General features: G+C 34.5%; 4 protein-coding genes across 10 annotated transcripts; 2 read left to right on the top strand and 2 right to left on the bottom strand.

Moving 5' to 3' along the window:
• Positions 1-43: 43 nt before the first annotated feature.
• LOC108568341 (cleavage and polyadenylation specificity factor subunit 1) lies at positions 44-5,707 on the bottom strand. 4 transcript variants are annotated; one of them, XM_017929358.1, is made up of 17 exons: positions 5,442-5,707; positions 4,985-5,187; positions 4,392-4,929; positions 4,086-4,336; positions 3,845-4,026; positions 3,557-3,787; positions 3,224-3,502; positions 2,863-3,174; positions 2,123-2,810; positions 1,898-2,061; positions 1,408-1,842; positions 1,201-1,353; positions 971-1,147; positions 789-921; positions 593-733; positions 411-540; positions 44-355 (listed from the first exon to the last, which is right to left on the bottom strand). In XM_017929358.1, the coding sequence occupies exons 2-17, from the start codon at positions 5,154-5,156 to the stop codon at positions 169-171; spliced, it is 4,173 nt and encodes a 1,390-aa protein (XP_017784847.1). In that variant the 5' UTR covers positions 5,157-5,187; positions 5,442-5,707; the 3' UTR covers positions 44-168. The 4 variants fall into 4 exon arrangements, with proteins under 4 accessions (XP_017784847.1, XP_017784846.1, XP_017784844.1 ...); XM_017929355.1 differs by having other exon boundaries at positions 169-355; positions 3,224-3,787; XM_017929356.1 differs by lacking the exon at positions 5,442-5,707 and adding an exon at positions 5,263-5,280 and having other exon boundaries at positions 169-355; positions 3,224-3,787.
• Positions 5,708-6,009: 302 nt separating this feature from the next.
• On the top strand, positions 6,010-14,048 carry LOC108568360 (HBS1-like protein). 2 transcript variants are annotated; one of them, XM_017929402.1, is made up of 7 exons: positions 6,010-6,178; positions 10,350-10,697; positions 11,699-12,036; positions 12,351-12,509; positions 12,567-12,972; positions 13,029-13,402; positions 13,633-14,048. In XM_017929402.1, exons 1-7 carry the CDS (start codon positions 6,139-6,141, stop codon positions 13,888-13,890), a joined length of 1,923 nt encoding a protein of 640 aa, XP_017784891.1. In that variant the 5' UTR covers positions 6,010-6,138; the 3' UTR covers positions 13,891-14,048. The 2 variants fall into 2 exon arrangements, with proteins under 2 accessions (XP_017784891.1, XP_017784890.1); XM_017929401.1 differs by lacking the exon at positions 6,010-6,178 and adding an exon at positions 10,092-10,299.
• A 162-nt stretch (positions 14,049-14,210) lies between these two features.
• LOC108568354 lies at positions 14,211-20,612 on the top strand. Of its 3 annotated transcripts, none has more exons than XM_017929389.1 (11): positions 14,211-14,399; positions 14,455-14,548; positions 14,596-14,772; positions 14,828-14,998; positions 15,054-15,312; positions 16,031-16,311; positions 16,370-16,478; positions 16,601-16,754; positions 16,811-16,930; positions 16,985-17,123; positions 20,124-20,612. In XM_017929389.1, exons 1-11 carry the CDS (start codon positions 14,252-14,254, stop codon positions 20,386-20,388), a joined length of 1,917 nt encoding a protein of 638 aa, XP_017784878.1. In that variant the 5' UTR covers positions 14,211-14,251; the 3' UTR covers positions 20,389-20,612. The 3 variants fall into 3 exon arrangements, with proteins under 3 accessions (XP_017784878.1, XP_017784876.1, XP_017784879.1); XM_017929387.1 differs by having other exon boundaries at positions 16,370-16,547; positions 20,124-20,610; XM_017929390.1 differs by lacking the exons at positions 14,211-14,399; positions 14,455-14,548; positions 14,596-14,772; positions 14,828-14,998; positions 15,054-15,312 and having other exon boundaries at positions 16,205-16,271; positions 16,329-16,547; positions 20,124-20,567.
• Positions 19,059-20,035, bottom strand: LOC108568355 (phospholipase A2-like). Its single transcript, XM_017929391.1, has 4 exons — positions 19,725-20,035; positions 19,518-19,677; positions 19,207-19,365; positions 19,059-19,149 (listed from the first exon to the last, which is right to left on the bottom strand). Exons 1-4 carry the CDS (start codon positions 19,885-19,887, stop codon positions 19,071-19,073), a joined length of 561 nt encoding a protein of 186 aa, XP_017784880.1. The 5' UTR covers positions 19,888-20,035; the 3' UTR covers positions 19,059-19,070.
• Positions 20,613-24,757: the final 4,145 nt, after the last annotated feature.

Raw genomic sequence — 24,757 nt, 5'->3', positions numbered from 1 at the left:
GAATATATTTTTCTACTATCTACGATTTAGATAAATTGTGTTTCTGTGATTTAAACAAAATGTGTTGTGTATTAAATAAATAGAAATGCTAACTGCAAAATGGAAAAGGAGATTTTTTTTAACTGAGGAAAAGAAATTAAAAAGAATGTAAAAAGTAAATTTATCTTATTAAAAATGCGATGTCAACTTGTGGATGTCCTTCAGATCATCCACCAGCTCCTCGATCTTCGACCCGATCTTCTTGGACACTTCCATCTTCTCGTTCAGCGGTAAATGCAAAAAATTCCAAACCAGTTCACCATCAATCACACTTCTGGCTGGGTTCGATTGCAGTTTTCTCCAACTCTTGTATGTTCTATAAAAATAATTGTTTATATGATCTATTGCATGCAAGAGAGTTTGTTAATCACCTGTAGGATTTGGGATTTAAACCAGCTGTGTGCGATCCCTGCGTAACCAATACGTTTTGCAACATTAGTAACCTACGATAAGTTTTCTCGGGAACTGCCATAATGTATCCTAAACCTCCATCAAGCGTAGCTAAATGTTTATTGGTAAGTTAAAAAAATTGAGCAAATTCGAGTATATTTACCAAACATAGTTATATGCTTCCTGTCAGCACCAAATTGGTATTTCTTCTCTTCACCCAAATCATTTAATTTACAGCGGATCCTGAAGAACGTGTTGATCGACTGGCCAATATGAAAGTCAGCTTTCCTTAATAATCGTTGACCTAAGAATAATGAAATGTTATTTAAATAGCGGTATTTAAGTTATATCTGTTTTACCGCCAAATGATTCCCTTGCTTCTGGTTGATACATGTATAAAATCAAATTCTTTTCACTGTCAGATACCAAGAAACCCAAAGTACTGTTATCGATCAAATATTCAATAGTATAGACTTCACTAGGTCTGAAATCCTGAAAGCACCAATAAATAAATTTTGCAGAATCAACTGTATTTACATACCCTAGAAACTAGTGACAGTGTCCTGTATTCTTCCTGGAATCGAAGAAGGGCCACCGACTTGTAGACGTCGGCAACGAGAATTAAACTTTTGATTGCTAATATTTGGTGAGTGTAAATTTGCGTATCGATAAATGCAACCCCCACCAAGTCATTGTCTTTTAATTGCCAAATATAAATCTAAAAACCAATACATTACAGCTGCATATAGAACAGACTTAGAAAAATAAAACCTTTTGGCCTACGGCCGAAACCAAGAATCCCTTGACCTGGGATATTGCAGTGACAGGACCTTTTTGTTCCTTAGCGTAGATTTCTTTGAATCTGTTTTTGGTGAGAGGTTGTCCAGGTTCTGGTACAACTTCAATAATATCATAAATAAGAATCTAAAATATACGAAATTATAATATTTTTAAATTATAACTGTATTATATACGTACTCGTCCTCTCGATGTTATATCTTCTCCGTAATTATAGTTAGTACCCATTGCAATATAGCCTTTAAGACCAGATCTGGTGCCCTCATAAGCCAATGAGACATTTTTTAAACAATTAACATGTTCCCACTCCTCCAAATCGATTTTAGTATTAGGGATAACTTCCCAAGATACAGGCGAAAACAACATTATACTGAATTTCTCTTGTTGTGGGTACGGATATCGCTTTCCTTTATCCTCGACTGATAATTCCTTATCCTCCCCATTGAATTTATAATAAGATGTAGATGACTCGGATGTACTTGTTATCAAACAATATGTTTTAGATTCCAAGTGGTAGGTAACAAAATGTGGAGTGCATCGAAGAGGGACTTTCCTCACAGGCCAAGGCGCATCGTAACTTAAATGCGTCGGCAAAACACCAATCCTGAGCTCCGCCTTGAAATAAGTTGACATTAATCTTAAAATAAATTAAATATATTAAGTAGCATACTTTTTTGTTAAAGTATAAGAAACCCTGTTGACAATTAATGTTATTGAATGCGGCAAACGAGAGAATTTCTCCATCGACCGTCATCGGGTGTGTTCGGAGTTCTCCACGTGCTGTCATGAATATCCAATGGGGATTAGCGCCACAAATAAATACACCATTATTTCCTAAACAAAAATATAAAAATATATACTAAACTTATATATATTAAGTCTGTTAAGTAATTACCAGCAATGCTTTGGAAATATCTTATTTTTGAAATTTTCTCTTGAACACTAAAGAAATCCGGTTGTTCAGTGTCAATTTTCCCCTCGACGTTAGGCATGTACATAATATTGTGGCGCATCTTCCTGAACCTCAACTTCAAATTTCCTCTTGAGAATCTGAATACCTCGTAGATATATAGGTCGTTCTCCAAACGAACGAAAAGCAATGGTCGGCTAGCTTTGTTACCTAAAGCAACCATTGCGATTTCCTTTACGTCAAAATCGCGCCTGATCTCAGCCTTAGTAATATTTTCCAAGGTAGACATGTTTACCGATTCCAAACTATCTACGAGCACCTTATACCCGAAGCACAGATTCCTCACAATAAAGCACAATTTAAATTCTGGCACAGAATAAATCTCTAAATTCGAATTTTCGCGTACCACGAACAGCCAGTAAGTAGGCTTATGTTCTACGGTATATTTTTTCCACCAGTTGTAGTAGAGTCTTGGCTTGGGCGTAGGATTCAATGATGGCATTTTGAAATCACCGTCTTCTCCGTATAGCAAATCGTCCTCGTTTTCGAATTCTGCTTTAGGTTCGACATCATTTATAAAATGTTGAGGAATATGCGTGAAATCCTCTGGGATCTTGTTGATAAATAAACCTGACACGTCACGATACATGCAGATTGTTGTCACAGCTGGTGTCTAGAATAAAATCATATATTATTTTTAAATCTAAAAAACTTATAATGCTTACGTTAGCCAGAGTTGACTTGCTGACTACCAATTTAGCAGACATTTTGGTTTCCCTCAACATGAGTGTGATGACTTGCCCATCGGCAGTTAAAATAGAAATAAAAGGATCTGCCGTAGATGCGTGTATGATTGGAGAGTTTAAATCTAGGGGAATAAATTGTAGTCGACCAGTACCGAGCATCAGCCTGATAGCATTCATTGTTACTTGCACTATGTACTTATTATTCCCCAGATTGCCTGCAAATACGGTAGGTCCATCAGTTGCAAATCCAGTATTATCGACCTCGTTAATTTCTTGTCCAGTTTGTAGAATCTATAATCTAAGTCAATTAAAAATTTAAATAATATTTGTTTAACATTACCATAGTTCCTTCTTCTTGACTTAATATCAGAAACGCATGATTATCGTCATGGCCAAGAACTGTCCACATATTTGAACAGCCAGGTAGCGAGAAGGTAGTTACAATTTGCGGTCTTATAGATCGCTGAAGAACACATAAGGCCCCGTTTTTACCGTAGCCCGCAGTGGTAACCAGCTCTAAATCCAAATCAACATTCTGACCGAAATCTTCGCTTAGAAACGCTGGTTCTCCAATTGATATATTACCGCAAGGGCCTATATTCAGAAGACTGTCGCACACCTCAAACACGAAAAAAGTGATCTGCAGACTAGCTTGTTTCTGATTACCGTATACTTCCAACTCCTCCGGGTCTCTGATGTCTAAAACGTCACTGGCCATGCAATCATTTAAACTGTCCAGCATCTTTTCCGGTTCCTCTGCCAGTTTTGAACGTTTAGATGACGTCGGCTCGTTCTCATCATCCAACGTAATAACTTGACAATCGTCTTTTTCAGTAAATCGAAGCAACAGTGAATTACCTAATCGAGATCCAAGAAACAAGAAATTATTCTCGCAAACGCAAAGCTACAATGAAATATTTTTAATCATTATTATTATTATATTTAACCAAAAATTTCTTACACAAGTTGTTAAAACACTCGACGCGGATTTTTCAAAATGAAAGCTTCTCACATATCTCATACTGTCGGCTAATAAAGTAAGAACGTACAACTCTCCCCCTTTTAAAGACAATACTAGAGTATCATCATCTAAAAATCCCACTTGCGCACAATCTAAGCTTACTTTAAGGTCTTCTTGAGGCTCTGAAAAAATGTATTCATTTAGCATTAAATATATTACTATTCAGAATTATAGATAATACTTAATGGAAAGCTGGTACTCGTCTCTGCAATACTGTTCAATGAAACACCATATGGTGGAATACTCTGATTCAGATAAATTAGTGCATTTACTGAAAACACAAGTGTCCCGCCAAGTGGTTTCTTAATCGGTACAGCTCTTGTACAATCAAAAGGTAAATTCGCAACGCTCCAAATAATTGGATGCACTTTCTCCTGCAGGTTTAAAGAGATAGCAGCCATAGCACACGTATCCGTCCGCACCGCTACACGACTAAAATAATAAACATATTAAATAATAATTTAAAACAAATAATTTTAAACTATACCCAGAAAATGTTTTCAATGGTTCATATAGGATCAACAGTGTTGGCTCATAATATCCATGCAGAAATTGAATGTCAATTACGTTATCAATTTTATCAATGAAATCTTTCAGCAAAATCATATAAGAAGCCAAAATCAAGGTCTTTGAGTTTGATGATCCTGAACTCATAGGTTTTATATCGGAACCATCTCCATCATCCAACGAATTATCTCGTCGAAAAGGCAACACAACTAATTTTTTACCAAAAACGGTCATCACGGCGCACCGATTTTCAGGATCAGATCGGACCATTGGGACATGGTGATGGTGTGTCCAACCATCCTTCATATCTTCCTCTTCAAAATAATGTAAACTTAAAGTTTTTAAGTCATGTGTCTCTGAATCATATTCTACAATGGATAATTTAGCATCTTGAAAAGCCAAGAGCAATGCATCTCGTGGCGAATTTGCTAAATTTACAGTTTGCATAGACATGACATTTCCAAAAAGTGAATACTGTGCCACACATTCTAATTTGCATTTTGGAGGACATGCAGTTGCTAAAACATTAATTTATATTATTATACTATACATATATGGTACAGACATACATACCAGGTTGTCGTTCCAGTTTAGGCTTTGTTTCATTATCAGGTATTAACCTGAATACCTTCAAGATATTCGCCCCTGCAGTGATCAGGCATTTTTCTAATTTATTGAAGAAATAACAACTTATGGCGTGTTCAACACCAGTTGCTGGATGTGTTTGTTTACAAATTGAGAACATTTTAGGTTATGTGCACTTTAATTGAAAATCCCTAAAAGAAACAATAAAAATTAATACACAGCAAGGTTAATGAATTCCACCAACACACAATGTTTAATTGACTAACTTTTTACTTAAAATAATATCATCAAAAGAGCTGGCATTGTTATCGCCACTATAATAACAAACTTTACGATAGTTTTTGTAGAGAACATGATAAAATATAGAAATGAAGTTACACTATTGAACAATATTACAATCAAAATTTAAATTGACAGCAACATACTAAATAAATATAATAATTACCATAGAAACGTTTAAAATCCTACAAACACAGTTTCACATCACTTAAGTTCAATAAATCTTCTTCTTCTTCACTTCCTGGGGGTTTCCACCTCCTGTTGTACACTTAGCCTGTGTCACACTGACACAATTAAGCCAGCCACAGTTTTAGTGTAAATACACGGGTTCTAAAAACATAGGATAGACAATTCGAGCCGGGGCTCCTACGGCTCCGATGAGTTCGATAAACACAAGCGGTACTGTAAAAAATGCAACACGCAACACTATGTACATGTTTGCCAATTTGTAAGTGGATTTGGTTCCTTACATAAATATAGATGAATGTTTTAAATATCAGTTACAAGTATGTTATAAAAATAGTTTTAAACGAAAGACTCAATAATTATCTATAATAAAAATATACATAGTATATTTATATCATAATTATCATCTACACGGATAAGGTACTTTATTATGCATATATTATTGCCTATAGTATATAACACTAATTTTTATTTTTTTGTGATTTGTATATGTTAGTAAGTTTAAATATTGAAGTATTGGTATTTTAAAGACAAGTTAGTGAAAATTAAAACAGCTGTTGATCTAAAATACGACGATTATTATCTATACAATTGAAACATAGAATAACATATTTGTGTTCATGTATTGCTCATGTATTCAGTTATATTAATAAATTATATTGTGAATATTCGAGAAAATGTCTACACACAATATTAGATCTATGGATTTTGAAGAAGGTAAGCTATTAAATTTAATCAACTTCTTTGAACATTTTTTTACATCTACATCTACTATAGAGTATGAAGAATTTGATGATGTATATGGACATTCTGTGAAGGATGATTTTTGTATGTCACCAAGCCAAACTGTGTATATGTGCAATATAAATAATCCAATTGGATCATACCTGAACTCTCAAAAATATATTACAGAGGAAGCTGAAGAGGTAGAAACTAATGAAGAGTTAAAAAATGCTAAACTTGAATCATGTGTTGAACAAATTAGAGGGACATTGGGAACCACCATGACTCGGCAGCAAATAGTTGATGCAGTTCTGGCTTTTGACTACAATGTGGAGCGTGCACTGAATTCACTTCTCAGTAAAAATCCCAAGACACAGGAGAGTAATAGAGTCTCAAAAGGTGAGCAGAATTTAGAATTGTAAAGTGTCACTAAATGATGCTTATTTAAATTTGTTTTATTTTCTTTCATATTCCTGCCCTTAATTTATAATTTTGTAAGGTAAGATTTGACATTAAAAAAAGCAATGTTTACTATACCGAAATTGAATGATCTAAAAATAAGCAATAACGATAGTAGTAAGAAATTTAATAGTCTTTCGGATTATGTGTCGGATCATTTGAGCACGAGCCCCCTCCGACCGCTAACCAGCATAGACACCAAGTTCAATTCGCTGTCAGCGTTGACGAACAACCACCTGCAAAAGGTGGGCAACAACTCTGGCTCGTTGGTCCGTGGTGCAAGAGATCAAAAATTAAAGAAAGATATAGCCAATCTGTCGAATGGTATTAATGCTATTGCTATCTCGGACGTGGAAGATTGCCGCGTTGACTTGTCCAAAGCGCTGATAGTTAAACGCAATGGCATTAAAGCGGCTGGCAATCGCAACAAGACAGAGTTGTCTGGCGACAGTGCGAATTTTGTTCCAGATTTTATAGAATGCGACCAACGGATAGGGGGTTTGGACTCGAGGAAGCACTCAGTTTTATTGGATTGTTCTCTTGACTGCAAACAATCCGTTATGCTGGCAGAATGCAAGTTGAGCAAAAAAGTTTCAAGAAGTGGTCGGATCATTTGTATGCATTACAAGAAGGCGATAACGAAGCGTATTCGTCTAAGCCTTAGGGCCCATGCCCTCATGCAATTCAATTTTAGTGTTCCGAGTCCCGATGATATTATCAGTCAATATTTAAGACGAAAATAATACAGATTACAATTATTTTTGTTTTTTCATATTTCGGTTTACATATTCAGTTTTAGTTCTAATTTAGGTGTATCCTCTGTTTTATTATTTACTTGTAGATTAGATGATTGATTTTAAAGTGGACCATTCATTATTTTATTACTTCAATAAATTTAAATGTTTAAATTTCATGCACACTATTTTTTCACCTCCTACTTCTTGGTGGCTAACTTTAAGGATTCATCTGTTTAATACTGTGTATGTGTGTTTATAATTAATCATTAATTTTGAAATTATTTGAAAGTGCAAACACCAAGCTCTAAAGTCGTGGTGAGACCGAGGAGAGCTCAAGGTAAGGCCTGGACCGTGACAAAAGGCTTCAACGTTGTTCAAAAGGATGTCTCCCGTTTGAGAAGCACCCTGGGTTCTCAGAGTCCAGTCTCGGGCAGATGAATTCCATTCAATGTTGATAAGGTATTGAACAACAAGTGATAGTCCACTGACGTTCTTGACCAGTACAAGGACAGACCCGATTCGAAACAGCATGATTCGATTCGAAGCAGTATGATTGTGATTGGTCACGTAGATGCAGGGAGAAACACTTTCATTGCTCTCTACGACAGGTTAGTACTCTTTTATATTTATGAGATATTACCGCTATACTAAACAACATTTTTCTTATAATGACATATATAAGCTCATCCTACAAATATCTTGTTAAAAGCATTTTAATAATTTTACATTATTATTGCTTTATATATTGAAACATAAAAATATTGACAATAACACTTTTGAAAATTTAAGAAATAAACGTTTCTTATTTTATTTGTATTTGAAAATAATTTGTGAGTGATGGATACATCTGTGCTAATGAGAAATATAATATTTTAGGTACATCAGAAAATTAACGCAAGTATGAACAGGAGAGCTGCAAGTTGGGCAAACAGATCTTCATGTATGCATGGGTTCTGGATGAGACCAGTGAGGATTGAAACAGGGCCATCACAATTGACGTTCACAGTTTGTAACTCAAAACAAATTGGTTAACTCATTTATTGTTTTTCTTTTACTAATTAGTATTTTCTATAGGTGACATTACTGGATGCTCCCGGTCACAAGGATTTCATTTCCAACATGATATCTTGTGCTGGTCAGGCAGATGTGACTTTGCTGGTGGAGGACGTAACGCAAGGCGGGTTTGAGACTGGTTTTAATATCGGAGATCAAACGAGCACGTGAGATCTTTAGGCATTACTCAATTAGCGGTTGCCATAAACAAAGTGGACACCGTCTCCTGGTCAAAAGAACGATTTGACAATATTTAGGATAAGCTTAAGTTGTTCCTCAAGAAGGCCGGCTTCCGTGAGGCCGATGTCACATTCGTGCCTTGTAGCGGTCTGTCTTGGTCACAAAATCTACGGAGAACAAATTGGTTATCAAATTGGACGTCTTGGTATAATGGTTCTACTTTTGTGACTTGTTTTATTTTGTGCAATTTATTAAATAAAATATAAAAAATAACTAATCCTGTAATTTTTAGTCCCGATTAAGCAGAATCGACTGTATTTAACTGAATATTGCGAGGATTGAATTGCGTCCAACAAACTTTTAGAGATAGAAAATAGGACACTCTTTCTCCAACCATTCCTCTCAATTAAATTTAGAGTCATGTGTATAGCATACATCTCTGCTGTGAAATATTCTCAGATGAGCGTTCCTCGTTAATATAAATCCCATAGACAGATGATTTGGGGTCATGTATCACAGAACTATCTGTATCTTTATAAAAATCAGGAAACTGTAAAAACAGAAAGATTGACATTACACTTATTTATAGAATCTACCCTATTTTACTTTTTGGCTCTCCTCTTATTGAGAGTGATGGAGACTGAAGAACTGAAGAAAAAGATTTATCATCAAAATCCCGACCATATCGAAAATTTCTACAATAATATTTTTAAATTAACGAGTTTATTCCGTTTCAACACTTCAGGATTTTTACTTGTATAGTGAAATACTCATATAGTGAAACATATTCAAAAATACACATAATATGTGTACACATGTTTTAAAAATGATGTAGCAGGCGCACAATCCGGGACTTCTCTTCTCCTCGTTATGCGAAACGTCGCTCGTTAAGCGAGTCATTTTTCTTACAATTCATTTTGTTCGTTAATCGAAATGCTCGTTAAGCGAGGTTTCACTGTATAAATAAACTGGCACAATAGAACCGGCACACTACCATCAAATTACCATACATGAAATTGAACCGAAAAGTAATTAAAATTTCATTTCGGTTTTCCAATTGAGCAATTTTACGTTCCGGTTACAGTTACGGTTCTGTTAAAAATTTCGGTTAATTCGGTTCCGGTTCGACTCTGGTTGCTAGACAATAATTGATATAAATCTCTTTTTAATTTAAAAATTATATATCAGTTATAAATATGTGAAAAAGTTGTTCTAAACGAAAGACTCAATTATCATCTATAATATAAATATACAATGTACAATATATAATATAAAATATATACAATGTATATTTATATCATAATTATCATCTAGACAGGTAAAGAACGTTATACTGTTATATAGTATATATTGTTGCCTATAGTATATGACACTCATTTTTATTTTCTTTATGATGCGACCCTGACACCCCAGATTTAAGTTTTTGCTCTACAACGATAGATGGATTGGTAGAGATTGGTGAATTTAAATATTGAAGTAGTGGTATTTTAAAGACAATAGAGTGAATTGAAAATTAAAACAGCTGTTGATCCAAAATAAGGACGTTTATCATTTATACATTTGAAACATAGATTAACATATTTGTGTTCAAGTATTGCTCGTGTATTCAGTTATATTAAATTATATTGTGAATATTCGAGAAAATGTCTAGACACAGAAATATTAGATCTATGGATTTTGAAGAAGGTGAGGTATTAAATTTTATCAATATTTTTTTTACATTTTATCTATTATAGAGTGTGATGCATTTGATGATGTATATGGCCATTCAGTGGAGGATGATTATAGTATGTCACCAAGCCAAGCTGCTTTTATGTACAATAGAAATAATATACAAATTGGATCATACCTGAACTCTCAAAAAGATATTGAAGAGGAAGATGAAGAGATAGAAAGTAACGAAGAGTTAAAAAAAGCTAAACTTGAATCATGTGTTGAACAAATTAGAGGGACATTGGGAACAACCATGACTCGACAGCAAATAGTTGATGCAGTAGTGGGTTTTGACTACAATGTGGAGCGTGCACTGAATTCACTTCTCAATGAAAATCCCAAGACACAGGAGAGCAATAGGTCTTCAAAAGGTAAGCAGAATGAAATTTGTTTTTTTTTTTTCATATTCCTGCTCTAAATTATTAATTTGTAAGGTAAGATTTGGTATCAAAGAAAGCAATGTTCAATATACCGAAATTGAATGATCTAAAAATAAGTAATAACAATAGTAGTAAGAAATTCTATAGGATTACATGTTGAATAATTTGAGCACGAACCACCTCCGACCGCTAACCAGCTTAGTGTCTTTGCTGTGAGCGCTGACGAACAACCATATACACAAAAACTGTTGGCTTGTTGGTCCGATGTCAAAGAGAAAAAAAAATAATACAAGATATAGGCAAGCTGTCGAGTATTAATACTTTTGGTATTTCGAACTTGGAAGATGCCGCGTTGACTTGTTCAAAGCGCTTATAGTTAAAGGTAGTGGCATAAAGCGGGTGGTAATCATAGCAAGACACAGTTAACTGGTAACAGCGCGAATTTCGTCCCAGAGTTTATAGAATGCGACCAACAGTTAGGGGGTTCGGACTCTAGGAAGCAGTCAGTTTAATTGGGTCGTTCTTTTGACTTGAAACAATTCGTTGTAGTGATAGAATGCAAGTTGAGCAAGAAGGTTTAAAAAAATTGTATAATTTGTATGCAACAAGAAGGTAATAACGAAGCGTATTCATCTAAGCCTTGGGGTCTATGCCCTCATGCAATTCAATTTTAGTGTTTCGATTCCTGATGATATTATCAGTCAATATTTAAGACGAAAATAATACAGATTACAATTATTTTTGTTTCTTTTGTCATATTTCAGTTTACATATTCCGTTTTAGTTATAATTTAAATGTATCCTCTGTTTTATTTTAAAATCATGTAGTTTAGGTAATTGATTCTAAATTGGACTATTTATTATTTTAATAAATTTAAATGTTTAAATTTCATCCACATTATTTTTTCACCTCCCACTTCTTGTGGGTCAACTTTAAGGATTCAACTATTTAATACTTTGTGTGTTTATAATTAATCATTAAATTTTTTATAGTGCAAACAGAAGATCTTCCAAGCTCTAAAGTCGTGGGGGGATCGAGCGGAGCTCAAGGTAAGACCAGGACCGTGACCAAAGGCTTCGACGTTGTTGTTCAGAAGGATGTGTCCCGTTTGAGCAGCACTCCAGATTCCCAGAGTCCAGCCTCGGGCAGAGGAACTCCTGTCAATGTTGACGAGGAATTAAACAAGAAGTGGGAGCCCAAGATTGACGTTCTTGCCCAGTATAAGAAGGACAGAAGCGATTCGAAGCAGCATTTGTATATGATTGTGATCGGTCACGTAGATGCAGGAAAAAGCACTTTGATGGGACATCTCCTTTGCTCTCTAGGACAGGTTAGTACTCTTTTATATTTACAAGACATTACCGCTTTACTGGACATAAGTTATATTTTTTGAGTACGCGACAACTCTGCGACAGGTACTTTAAAATCAAATTTTAAAGTGCTTGTCACGAACTTGTCGTGTATCCATATTTTGTTTATATATAAACATATATAAGCTCCTACCAATATCTTGTTAAAAAGATTTTAATAATTTTACATTATTATTACTTTTTAGGTAAATATAATGAAAATAACACTTTTGAAAAATTAAGAAATAAACGTTTTTTATTCTATTTGCATCTAATCAGAAATATAATATTTTAGGTACATCAGAAAGTTATGCACAAGTATGAACAGGAAAGCCGCAAGTTGGGCAAACAGAGCTTCATGTATGCGTGGGTTCTGGATGAGACCGGTGAGGAGAGAAACAGAGGTATCACAATGGACGTAGGACGTTCACAGTTTGAAACTCAAAACAAATTGGTTAATTCATTTATGCTTATTTGTTGTTTTTCTTATACTGATTAGTATTTTCTATAGGTGACGTTACTGGATGCTCCTGGCCATAAAGATTTTATTCCCAACATGATATCTGGTGCTGGTCAGGCAGATGTGGCTTTGCTTGTGGTGGACGCAACTCGAGGCGAGTTTGAAACTGGTTTCGATTTCGGAGGTCAAACTAGGGAGCACGCATTGCTCGTGAGGTCGTTAGGCGTTTCTCAATTAGCGGTTGCCATAAACAAACTTGACACCGTCTCCTGGTCAAAGGAACGATTCGACGATATTAAGGATAAGCTTAAGGTGTTCCTCAAGCAGGCTGGTTTTCGTGAGGCCGATGTCACATTCGTGCCTTGTAGCGGTTTGTCCGGACAGAACTTGGTCAAAAAATCTACGGAAAACGAATTGATCTCATGGTATAATGGTTCCACACTGCTCGAAGTCATCGGTACTAAAATTCCCATTCATTATACATTCAAATATTACCATAACTTTTTTTTGCAGATAATTTTAGGCCTCCAGAACGCCCAATATCCAAACCGCTCAGGTTTTCCATCAACGACATTTTTAAGGGAGTGGGATCTAGATTGTGCGTTTCAGGTCGGGTCGAAACGGGTTGTTTGTCTGCTGGTGACCGTGTCTTGCTATGTCCCAGCCGCGAAATAGCAACGGTAAAGTCGATTACGTTGGAGGACGTACCCTATCCAGTGGTTTACGCAGGTGATCAACCAACGGTGACTCTCTCGGGTGTTGAAATGGAGAATGTTAGCGTTGGCTACATTATGTGCGATATTCAAAGTCCAGTTCAAGTGGCTTCCAAGTTCCAATGTAGAATCGTTGTCTTCAACGTTAAGGTACCAATAACAAAAGGATATCCGGTAAGTTTACTGTACATAATACTAAAACGATTGATATCAGTTCATTATTAACGACTTATTAACGTGTATATATACGCGCATTTGTCTTATTTGTTTTAAAGGAATAGTGGAAATATTATAAATCAAAAAGTAGATCATTAAGTTTCAGTTTTAAACAATTTAAATAAGTTTTTGAATTGTCGAAATTAATATATACACATAATACTAACACGGTTGTTCATATTTTTCAGATTGTCTTGCATCATCAATCTCTGATGGAGCCTGCGTCCTTTAGCAAGTTAATATCTCAACTGAATAAGAGTACTGGAGAGGTGGTGAAGAAGCGTCCCAGATTCTTAAGTAATAACACTAGCGCCATGGTAGAAATCCAAGTGTCCAGGCCAATAGCTTTAGAGATGTACAGCGAATACAAAGAGCTGGGAAGAGTAACCCTCAGAGTCGGAGGTCTGACCATTGCCGCTGGTCTCATAACTAAAATCATCTTATAAATGTATTTGAAATAAAATCGACCAAACAGTTGATTGTGCAATATACGCTTATTGAATACAATTTTTAAATATTACTACCAGAGCCCTCTGTACAACATATAACTAGAGAATACTTTATTATAACATTATTATATTAAAAATAAAATTCGAATATTCGAGCTAAACTACTAAATGACTTAACATTTATTAATGTTCCTTTACAATTTTTGATTTTATAATTTAACTTTCAACGTTAAAACCGTTAAATGCTATGACGTGATAAAAAAATAACTAGAGAAATATACGTTCCACATTTATTTCAACTTATTTTGTGTGTGTTTTTTTGTATTGGATAGTTATCGGTGATTAGGTTATTGTGAAAATGGAGAGACTAAACAAATTTGAACAAGACCAAGAGTACATTGTTCTGGATAAGTTGTTTGATCAATTAACGAATTCGAATACTGCTGAGGGCAGACTTTTTCACAATGTAAACAAATCGGTAACAACGAATTGTGCTAAAAAAAATAGTGAGATTTAATTATAAGTAATCTATTGTTTTCTATATGCAATTATTAATTTTAGGTAGCAACATAGTTATAGAGAATGAAGCCAGTTATGTGCCAGATGTATACAAAAATGAATTTGATTTGTTCAACCAGTACTTTTTAAATTTAGAGTAAGTTTTTTTTATTCAATTTATAATTATAACATTCATGATCATAGGAAATCTAAACATACACAGAGTATAATTCACTATATTGAAAAATGCTTTTCAAGTGATTATTTGAGTGATTGCAACCTGACTGGATGCAGTGTTTTCATTAATCAGGACACAATTCTGAGTACATTAACTTTACCAGAAATTTATAGTAAACAGGTCTCTAATAAGATTAGATTTTGGTAAGTGCACTTTTATTGCTAAAGTTGATACATATACTATAAATAAAACATTCAGCCCTTATTCAAACAAAGTGATAAAAACAATTGCTGTGGACAATATCAAAGAAGGGGAGACTCTAATATGTGAGAAGGCTGCTATTGACGTAAAGGCACATAATTGCATTTGTGTAAATACAATGAACTATGAATGCAATCATTGTTGGAAGCCAGTAAAATCTTTTTATACGTGAGTAATAAGATATGGAAAATAATTGTCAATAATAATTACATTTTCTCTTTAGTTGCCATGAATGTCAATTAGCTGTTTACTGTTCAAAGGCATGCTGCACAGAGGCTCACAATAATTATCATCGATGGGACTGTCATGCCCAGAAAACACATTTCTTTGGATTGGGAGATCTTGGACATCTAGCTGTGCGCATGCTATTTTGTGGAATCAAATGTAATTTTAATCCTGTAGAAAATAAGTACAAGATGTTGTACAACTTGAAATACAACCTAAGATTGTTTTCAAAATCTGAAATTACCAAGCTATTAAATGTAAGTGATATTTTATGGATATCTGGAAAAATAGAACTATATTTTAATCTCATATTAAAAGTAGTGCTAATATTGTTCATTGTTGGCAAACTAATTTTGAACTTTTGAATCATTTTGTAGATTGTTCAAATTATTGTTTAGTTGTCTGAATTATTTCATTATTGAATAATTTTACTATTGAAGGTACTGCTTACTTCTAAATTTAATTCTCGAATTTATATTATTAGTATAATGGTTGAAATTTAGTTTGCTAAAAGTGATTACATATTAATAAATTATTATATATAAAATTTAAGCAATGCGTTATATTACATTATAACTAAGTACTATGTATTGCAAAGAAAAATGTACAAAAGTTAAGCAAAGTGTTATACAAATAGAACGTCATTCTATTTCTGTAGATACTAACTACTAGATATACTATCTATAACAGACCCCCGAAGAATGGGTATGTGTAGAAAAATAATCCGTCTGTCATCATTTTTTTCTCCGACTCCTCAAATATTTTTTGCGATCCCCACTTTGACTTTGACTCATACTTGAAGAATTGAATGCCCTCTTCGGTTATGAAACTGTCACCATTTATTTATTAAAGATTCAAATTGTATGACGTACACTATTTCCACAAGTATAAAACGCACCTTAATTTTGTAGTTTACCAAAAAATATGTGACAAATTTTGTTGATGCAATTATTAATAATTACACAATATTTTTAGAGATCAATGCAGATCATGGTTTATTTATCTAAATATACAGAATTATTTTCAAACATGCGTGAAATGCGCATTATGAAGAAGCGTACTGTGACGGAAAAGTTTGTTTACTTGGGTGGTTTATTGGTTCGACATTACGCGCAGGCCTGCGTCAACGCCGTGTTCTTGCCTTTGGAAGATTACTCTTACTTGCTAGAAACTCGAGGAGTTGACTATTTAAATCCTGCCATATGTGTGTATACCTGTAATATTCGACACAGTTGCTTACCGAACGTATTCATCAAGTATTATTTTCTCGCAGATCGCAATATCATCGCAATTAATGATATATCACAATTACAGTTACCGCAGAAATTATTGCATCGTCAAAGCTCTGAGGGATATCAAAGCTGGGGAGGAAATTTTATTGAACGTCAATGGTTTGGATAGTTTCCAAACTATTCTTGAGAAGGTGAATATCTTCAAGCAGAAACAAATCAAATGCAACTGTTTCATTTGTGCCGAGCAGCACCTTTGGAGGGTAAGTAAAATATGCATTAGAAATGCGTTCCGAATATTTTTTTTAAATTTCAGTACACAGAGGAACTGTACAAGTGTCCCAAATGTATGGGACCGATGGGTCGCTTTTTTAATTGCTGGAAATGCTTTAAATGCGTTTACCGTGGAATCGATTTGGAATTGGACAAAAAACGCACATTATTATATAACATGTCTTCCGCCATGGACAGTGAGTATTTTATGTGAATTTGAAAAATGCAAATTTAATTCGATTACTTGATTTAGCTTGCCGAGATTCGGATATGATGGTTGTATTTTTGAATCGGTGCGATATTTTGTTGTTCAGCCAGTTTAAGCAGTACTATTATGTTATCGTTAAGTTAATTGCCGTTTATCTGGTGAAAGGTTAGCGCATTGAGTGTATGAGAAATAATTTTTAAAACTTAGTGTTTTTTTCAGACCAAATAACCAACGCCATCTTCTACATACACAAAATGAACTTCAAAATGAATAGCGATCTGCAACAGTATTCGATGATGAGAATCATGGTCATCAGTGCCGTTATAAATTACATTATTATGTATGCAGTACAGAAAAAGTAAGTTTAGTATAAGTTTCAAAAGACTATTTGAAAACACTTATTACACTCGGTACATTTATCGTAACTGGTTATCTCAAGGGTAGATCCAGTGGCTTGTGTCGCTTCAGTCGCTGTGTTGTTAGGCTTTTGGGATATTAGAGTTAAGACTATATATTTTTGTGTATATATAGTATATAGATCATAAAAAGAAAAAGGTAAGTTATTTACCGTTATAAATTAATTTTAAAAATATTTATATAATAATATTCAGTAATTAATTATTCGCTTGTTTTTTTCTATATAAATTATATAACTTTAATATTTCGCAATGTCGAACCACTGCCAGAACATCTCTCCATCCTCGTAAAGGTATTGAATGCAACGTGATTTCCTCCTAAAAAAACAAGTCTAAATACATTCTTGTATGTATGTTTTTTGTAGTTTGCTTACTCAATGTTCAAGTAAGTAATGCAATACGCTTTCGGGGTGTAATTGAAACACTGATTTCCAAGCACATTGAAGTACAAGTTTCCGACCAGATTCGAAGCGAACATGTTCGAGGTTTTGAGACATCCGTAGAATTCGCTGTCGCAATCGCAGTGCAATCTGAAAATATTTTTTGAAATGACAATAAATGCAAGCAGCGAGAATTTAATAAACTTCACTTAGTGTATTTTCCGTCGTTTGTTAAACCGTGATTCGTAGAATGGGCTACGATGAAATATTTGCAATGGTCATGATCTCTGCAGCATTTATCTGTTTCGACTAATGTTCCCAAATCGTCGTAATCCTTCGCAATGTCACCATCACCGCACCACTTTGTACCTGACATGTATCAATTAGTATAACGGGACATTTTTAGTTTTCTTTTTATCTTTCTCACCTGGGAAAATAGCTTGCCATAGCACTTCTGGTTTAGTATTGGCCGCCTGATACAGCTCAAGGTGTTGAGAGAACTCGGTGAGATTGATCGCTGTGGATGCACCAGCGATTATCGAAATTGTGAAATAATAATGAACTAGTTTCATTCTTGATAACCGATACACGAATGCGATTAAAATTTTTCTTTGAGTACCGAAAACTACATTACCTGATCTTATCAATAGGATCAATCTTGATGCAATCAAATCACAATCAATATTTTGTTTTGATCGTATTGAAATAATGTTTAAAAAAACTACAGCTTGCGAAAATAACAAATACTACAAATTAATTTTATTTCTGAAAAAAATAAGGACAAGCTATTCTAAAACCGATATGGACCTACGGCATTCAGCTTTGGGGATCTGCCTGTAACACCAGTATTGATATAATATAGAGATTCCAGTCCAAAACGCTGAGGAAAATTACCAATGCTCCATGGTTCTTCACAAACGATGACATCCATAAGCAAGCTAATATCAGTTTCGTCAAGGAAGAAATACCAAAGCCTAGCACAAGTTACCATCATCGGCTAGAGAATCACTCAAATCAACTGGCTACGGAGCTGATGCATACTGCAGATCAACGTCGAAGACTGAAGAGGTATAAACCGCAAGACTTACCCAACCGATTTTAATAATCAATAAATCAATGTTTGCAAGTGCATAAATAATTGTATATGTGAAGTGGGATTACTGGATCTTCTTTTCATTAAGCATTAAGCTTGATATCTATGTCAGATGATAGATTGCTTTAGTAATAATAAAAAAAATATAATGGTAATTATTGCAATCTTAAATTTATGCACAAATATTACATACCAAGTATGTGCGCATAATTTTAATAAATACATACAATTTAGCAAAATACAATCGTTTAGTTTAAAAATAGCATAAGAGTTATTGGTAAGTAAATCACATATTTCAATAATGCAATTTGTTTATTAACATTTTGTATAATAAATATTATGGTTTCAAGAAATCGTTAATACAGATACAAATCATAATATTTTCAACCAAAGAAAAAGTAATCGTTGCTTGTTACTTAAAATATAGGAATATCGAACCACTGGTAAACTTTTTCTTGGGTAACGTCCAGTTCGTACTTGACGCATTTCTTGGATCTAGAAAATATTTATTATTTTGGTATGGTCTGCAACAACTAATAAAATATATCTTACGGGAAGTAGACTTGTTTGGTACATTTCTTGATGGGATAATCGCTTTTGAAGCATTGCGTTCCCAAGGCGTTGAAGTAAATGCCACCTATGATCTTAGAATCACGCGTGTTTACCGACTTTAGGCATTGGAAGAATTTCTCGTCGCAGCCGCAACTCAATCTAAAATTTTAGAATTAAATTAAATATTTTTATAAATTAAATTAATTTTCGTAGTTCTATAAATATTGTGTGAGAATTATATTTTGTTTGTTTATTCACTTATTTATATGCAATTTGTTTATTTTTCATCTTATTGTTTAAAATATACTAACTTGCTATAGAAGCCTGTATTGGTCAGGTTGTGATTGGTTTGGTAGCCTTCAATTGAATCGTCACAGTTGTCGTGTGCTCTGCAACACTTGTCTGTTCGTGCGAAATCGCCCAAGTCGTCGAAATTCATTGCAACATTACCGGCACCACACCATTTGGTTCCTGGAATTGCATCTTGTAGATCTATTTTAAAGTATTGTAAAATTTACCTGGATAGATGAAGAGCCAATTCGGCATCCGAACCTCTTCCTTTCTTGCAAAGTCTATGTCGTTGTAGTTAACTTTTGCATCATTGTCCCAAATTATTTGAATACCTTCGATACTTAGAAAGAAACTGAGGAAAACACACGATAGAACTTCGAGAGAGTACATTTTGGCTATGTGTCTGACGACTTCATGGAAGAGCCACCTGGAATATATACGCGAGTCTTTCGGTGGGGCCGCCGCCTTCAAATTTGCATATCTAAATCGCTCTAATTTTATATTTCCTTTCGTATCATCGAATTTGTAATATTAATTGCTTAAAAGCTTTATAAATAATTAATGACACTGTGGGCATTCTGATTAAGTTAATTATTGTATACGTTTTTTTGTTTGTTTTTATGCAGAGGCCGTTGCGCTAAATCCTTGATCGAATGCTGCGAATCGTTGATGGAGGATTTGGAAAAGTCTAGCGGTTACTACCAATACTCGCATCAGATGCAGCAGCTTAGGGCGGCTTTTAATAAGACCATTGGTACTGATTCAGCCAAAAGAAACTTCAGGAACCAGGTCAATGACGATGAAGATGTTGATGATTGTAACGAGATCAAAAGCGAGGTGAGCGAAAAAATCATAGCCGCATATGCTCTCCTACAGCTCGCCAAATTCTAAATGTCAATCAAGCACTTCGATAAATCATCGGACAGTGTATTATTTTTAGTCATTGTAATGTATATTTACGTACCTGTTATACACAAGGAAAGCCTTACTACATTTTTTTTTTACAAATATTATATCCGACGTCTACATAGGATTATATATTTATTTTAAATACATGTTTATTTAAATTTTACATGTACGTACTATTTTTATTGTTCTGTATCGTCGATTAAACTAATATGTACCTTTATATCAGATAATGTATATATTCATAAACATGCAAATTAATAATATACAAAAATATACACAGAACTATACAATATACGTATCTATTTTGAATGTATGGTGTTTTTTTTTACTAGTTATTCTAAACATTTTATTACCCGTTACCTTTGTCAAACCAAATATAGCAGACCTTCGAAGACAATCCCTTCCAGAAGACGATTCAACTTTGAAGATGTTTCATTTCTAAGCTAAAAATTATGTAAATTAAATAATAATGTTGTAGGTCTCAAAATATTCGGTTGTCCGGAAATTTGTGTAGATTTTCACTAAGTAGCGTTGGCAATGCTTAATATCAAAATTGTTAAAAACGTACATACATATATATTCTGTTAGGTAACATTTCAATCGTCTTTAAAAAACAGTAATTTGGATTAAGCGTTGTTTATTTTTGAAATCTCATATTATGTTCAGAACAGAAAGTCTTCTAGTTTCTAGTTTTTTACTCGCGATATATTCATATATAAATTCTTGAATATTATTTTCTTCTGCTAATGTAATTTATGACATTATTTTGCACTATTCTTTAAGCATTTCTTAGTGACTTCTTTATGAGTGTTTTACAATTGGGTTTGTTAATGGTGTATTTATTCCAAAACGTTTTAACTATTATTTCTCTTTATATTCAGTGTTCGACGAAGGTGAATAATGCTATAACGCCCTGATAGTATACAATGACCAGCTAAAGAGAACAAAAACAAAACAATCTCAGAACTCAACTTGAATATTTACATATACATATTTAAAAATCATACAAACTGTGTTGACAATACTGATTATATATTTGTATAATGCATTATTTTGAAACAAAAACAGATATCAGAAATAAACTTAGAATGTCCCGAAAGATCTGGCTGGGACACCGAAACTGGAGACTTAAAATCGGAACAATACCGATTAACCGCAAGCTTTTTCTTAAAAATAAAATTGACAATACTTTAAGTCAGAAGTGATTAATAGAGCTTGAAAATGCGGACTTCGTTAAATCCAAGCCATAGGTAAAGTTAACCGAGTTATGACTACTTCTAATATCAAAATACATGACTGCAATCTTTGGGCGATTCTAAACTTTGTTGTGGCCAACCACTTTATTATTAATTATTGATATAAACAAGCCTATCGGCACTTGAAGCATCCGATTAGAGTAGAGGTTCCCAAACTTTTTTGTGTCGTGGACCCCTTGCGATGTTTTTCGGTTTTGGGTAGATTTTTTGTAAATTTATTATTTATATTGGGGCATCTTTATAATTATTAAGATCTTTGCTCTGAGACTGCGCGTATGCTTGTAACAAGATGATAATGGTATATCATTATGTTCAGGTTTTTACAAGTTCAAAATGTATTGCGACCACAAAGCGAATGCCTTCATCTTACAACTTACACAATTTTATAAACATTTATAATAATGTTTGTACTTCATAGGTACTTTTATAAATAATGTATATGTCTTTATATTATAAGATAGTATAATGTAACTAAATAGGTACTATCTGTGTATGTTAAGATCCACTATCGTGAACCCCCATTTTCATTTCATGGACCCCCAAATTTTTTTTCGCTGACGTAGACCCCTTGCAGGTTGTCATAGACCTCTGGAGGTCGATATAGACCACTTTGGGAATCACTGGCCTAGAGTAATAAAACCGTTTTGAAGAAATGCTCTGTTTCTCATATTTTGTTAGTTTGTGTCACCCTCTTGAAGGGGGCACTATTTGAAAATCGGGCAGGTAACTATAAAAACTATGCCACCCAAAATTAACCTCCCCAAACAATTGTAAGATGTATCACTTTTAGACCTTATCGACAGCGGGAGACATAAACAAATCTCCGCCGGCACCTATGACGAAATTAGCCCCTACCCTTAGAATATGATTCGTATTCAGGACGTCTTCTTACATATTAGTACTAGGAAGAACCTATGCTTGTAGCAACTGGAAGCTAGATTAGGAATCACAAGCATCTAAGTGTTAAATAAATACTATTATTACACTGACTTTAATCTAGTCTCTTCCATAAAACCCACTAGACCTCCACATCGACAATACTACAAAGTATTCCACAGTGTCCAGAGGAATATCCTGGGCACGATATATTATTCAAAATAATAATTTAATTATTTACATATTCGAAACGCAAAAAATAGTAGTTTTCGAGTATAATATTTTTTTTATTATATATGCATTAGTGCACGGTCCAAAGAGGAAATGACCACCAGATCGATATTTGAAGATTTTTTTATTTGCCATCTTTATAAATCTATTATTTAAAAAAATGTTTTTGTTTTGCAAATCATTCTTTTCTGTTTATTGAGAAAGTGCATTCTATTAATTACATATTTTGGATCTTCCATTCCATTTTAAATTTTTGTTTTTTTTTATTATTTACAAAGCAATCTATCTACAAAAATAGAAAAACAGATAACATGCTCTAGTTCTGGGCTTAATAATGAGAAAAATTAAAAATATATTTTGGAGATCGATCCAGCGACCAAACTCCACAGAGTGCCTGTAAAAACTCACGAACACATACACGCAAACAAGTCTTATTGTTAATTTAGACACTAACAGTAACTTTAAAAGCGATTAGGGAGGTTCTGTGGTTTGAATCGTTTCAATCTTCGTCGATGAGATTCAGTGTGTGTAAGTTCAGAGGTAAGTTGGTTTGGATGGTCCTTCGCCGATGTTGGTATTTGCTGCTGAGTTCCGTTATCTCATACTTCACAAATCGGACTCCAGTGTATTGATTAATGTATTCGTTAGTCGAGAACCAGGGAGCATTGGCAATTGCTCTGAGCATTTTTGACTGGAACCGCTGTATGATGTCAATACTTGTATTACAAGCAGATCCCCATAGATGTAATCCATAAGTCCATATCGGTTTTATTATCGTTTTATGTATTAAAACTTTGTTTTCCGCTGAGATGGATGAGTATCTACCCATCAGCCAATGCAAACTTTTTACTGTCAGTCCCAGCTGTTTACTTTTTGTCGTAATATGCTTTTTCCAGGTGAGTCGACGATCCAGATGCATGCCAAGATACTTAGCATCATCAGCCTGTGGTAGGGCACTGCCATTCAGTGTAACGGGTGGACAAGTTTGTCGACGTTTGTCAGGAAATGTGGCTATAGTGGCGTGCTGAGGAGTTGGTAGATCAGCCATAAAGATCAAATAGAGTAAGGGTCCAGAAACACTTCGGTCGAACGCCAGTGAGATGTCGAGGAAAGCGGCAGAGCAGTACCTCTTCTCAAGACTTGCCAATCACATCCACCACACGATGCACCTGGTTCCACAGTGCCATATTGCTCACGAAATCCGAACAGGTGTTCCGGAATGAGATGAATATCCAACAGCCAGGGCTTCAGTCTTCGCAGCAACAGCTTCTCGAACAGTTTAGACAGTACCGGCAAGAGGCTGATTGGTCTATATGAAGTTGGTTATCCAGGTTTGGCGATGAGTATTATATGGGCTACCTTCCACTGTGATGGAAATATACCGAGTCTCAGGATTGCGTTGAAGATAAGCGTTATTACCCTAATGCCGATACTGGGGAGCTGCCTTAAGACCTCTGCTGTAATCAGGTCATATCCTGGCGATTTTTTAGCTTTAACTCTAGTATAGTTAGTGACATTTGGTATGGAGACCCCAGAAATTCCATTATCTCGTTTTCCTCTTCCACTGCAAGTCTTGCCGGGAAAGGTTGGAACACGTTTGTTAGATGGTCAGCAAACACCTCCGCCTTCTCTTTGGTTGTCGAAGGGGCGACTCTCTGTTTCGGTTGTTTCATATGCTTGGTCGCCTTCCACAGTGAGTGTTCGTTAGTTCTAGTTCTAGACAGACCACCAAGATAAGTTCCTGAGTTGTTTATTAGCTCTATTCAGGCGAGTTTTATCATCCGGATGGTAGGTGGTTTGCCAAATCTTCCTCAACCTTAGTTTCTCTTTTACGTACGTTTGCTGGACCTTTTTAGCTGGTCGATAAATAATAAATTTAATATTTTTTTATTATTTTAAAGAAGTATATCTAGCTTATTATAAATTAGTGAGACCGGTATGAGCTACCTTCAGAATCACAAATACATTAAAGAGACAATACATATATA

Source organism: Nicrophorus vespilloides, unplaced genomic scaffold (genome assembly GCF_001412225.1).
Source record: "Nicrophorus vespilloides isolate i.1.1-1 unplaced genomic scaffold, Nicve_v1.0, whole genome shotgun sequence".
In the NCBI taxonomy this organism is placed as follows: domain Eukaryota; kingdom Metazoa; phylum Arthropoda; class Insecta; order Coleoptera; family Silphidae; genus Nicrophorus; species Nicrophorus vespilloides.
The sequence above is the reverse complement of the archived record's forward strand: the minus strand, read 5'-3'. Positions and strand labels throughout refer to the sequence as shown.

Excerpts from the sequence above, each read along its gene's own strand:
- LOC108568341 (XM_017929355.1), bottom strand. The coding sequence starts at position 5,156 with ATGTTCTCAATTTGTAAACAAACACATCCAGCAACTGGTGTTGAACAC. Across the intron at positions 2,062-2,122 it reads ATATTTCCAAAGCATTGCTG|GAAATAATGGTGTATTTATT; the intron begins GTAATTACTTAA and ends ATTTTTGTTTAG. Across the intron at positions 356-410 it reads TTAAATCCCAAATCCTACAG|AACATACAAGAGTTGGAGAA; the intron begins GTGATTAACAAA and ends TTATTTTTATAG.
- LOC108568360 (XM_017929401.1), top strand. The coding sequence starts at position 10,257 with ATGTCTAGACACAGAAATATTAGATCTATGGATTTTGAAGAAG. Across the intron at positions 12,510-12,566 it reads TTGAAACTCAAAACAAATTG|GTGACGTTACTGGATGCTCC; the intron begins GTTAATTCATTT and ends TATTTTCTATAG. Across the intron at positions 12,973-13,028 it reads CACACTGCTCGAAGTCATCG|ATAATTTTAGGCCTCCAGAA; the intron begins GTACTAAAATTC and ends TTTTTTTTGCAG.
- LOC108568354 (XM_017929387.1), top strand. The coding sequence starts at position 14,252 with ATGGAGAGACTAAACAAATTTGAACAAGACCAAGAGTACATTGTTCTG. Across the intron at positions 14,400-14,454 it reads GAATTGTGCTAAAAAAAATA|GTAGCAACATAGTTATAGAG; the intron begins GTGAGATTTAAT and ends TATTAATTTTAG. Across the intron at positions 16,548-16,600 it reads CCGAGCAGCACCTTTGGAGG|TACACAGAGGAACTGTACAA; the intron begins GTAAGTAAAATA and ends TTTAAATTTCAG.
- LOC108568355 (XM_017929391.1), bottom strand. The coding sequence starts at position 19,887 with ATGTACTCTCTCGAAGTTCTATCGTGTGTTTTCCTCAGTTTCTTTCTA. Across the intron at positions 19,678-19,724 it reads TTGGCTCTTCATCTATCCAG|GAACCAAATGGTGTGGTGCC; the intron begins GTAAATTTTACA and ends ATGCAATTCCAG. Across the intron at positions 19,150-19,206 it reads ACCAAACAAGTCTACTTCCC|ATCCAAGAAATGCGTCAAGT; the intron begins GTAAGATATATT and ends AATATTTTCTAG.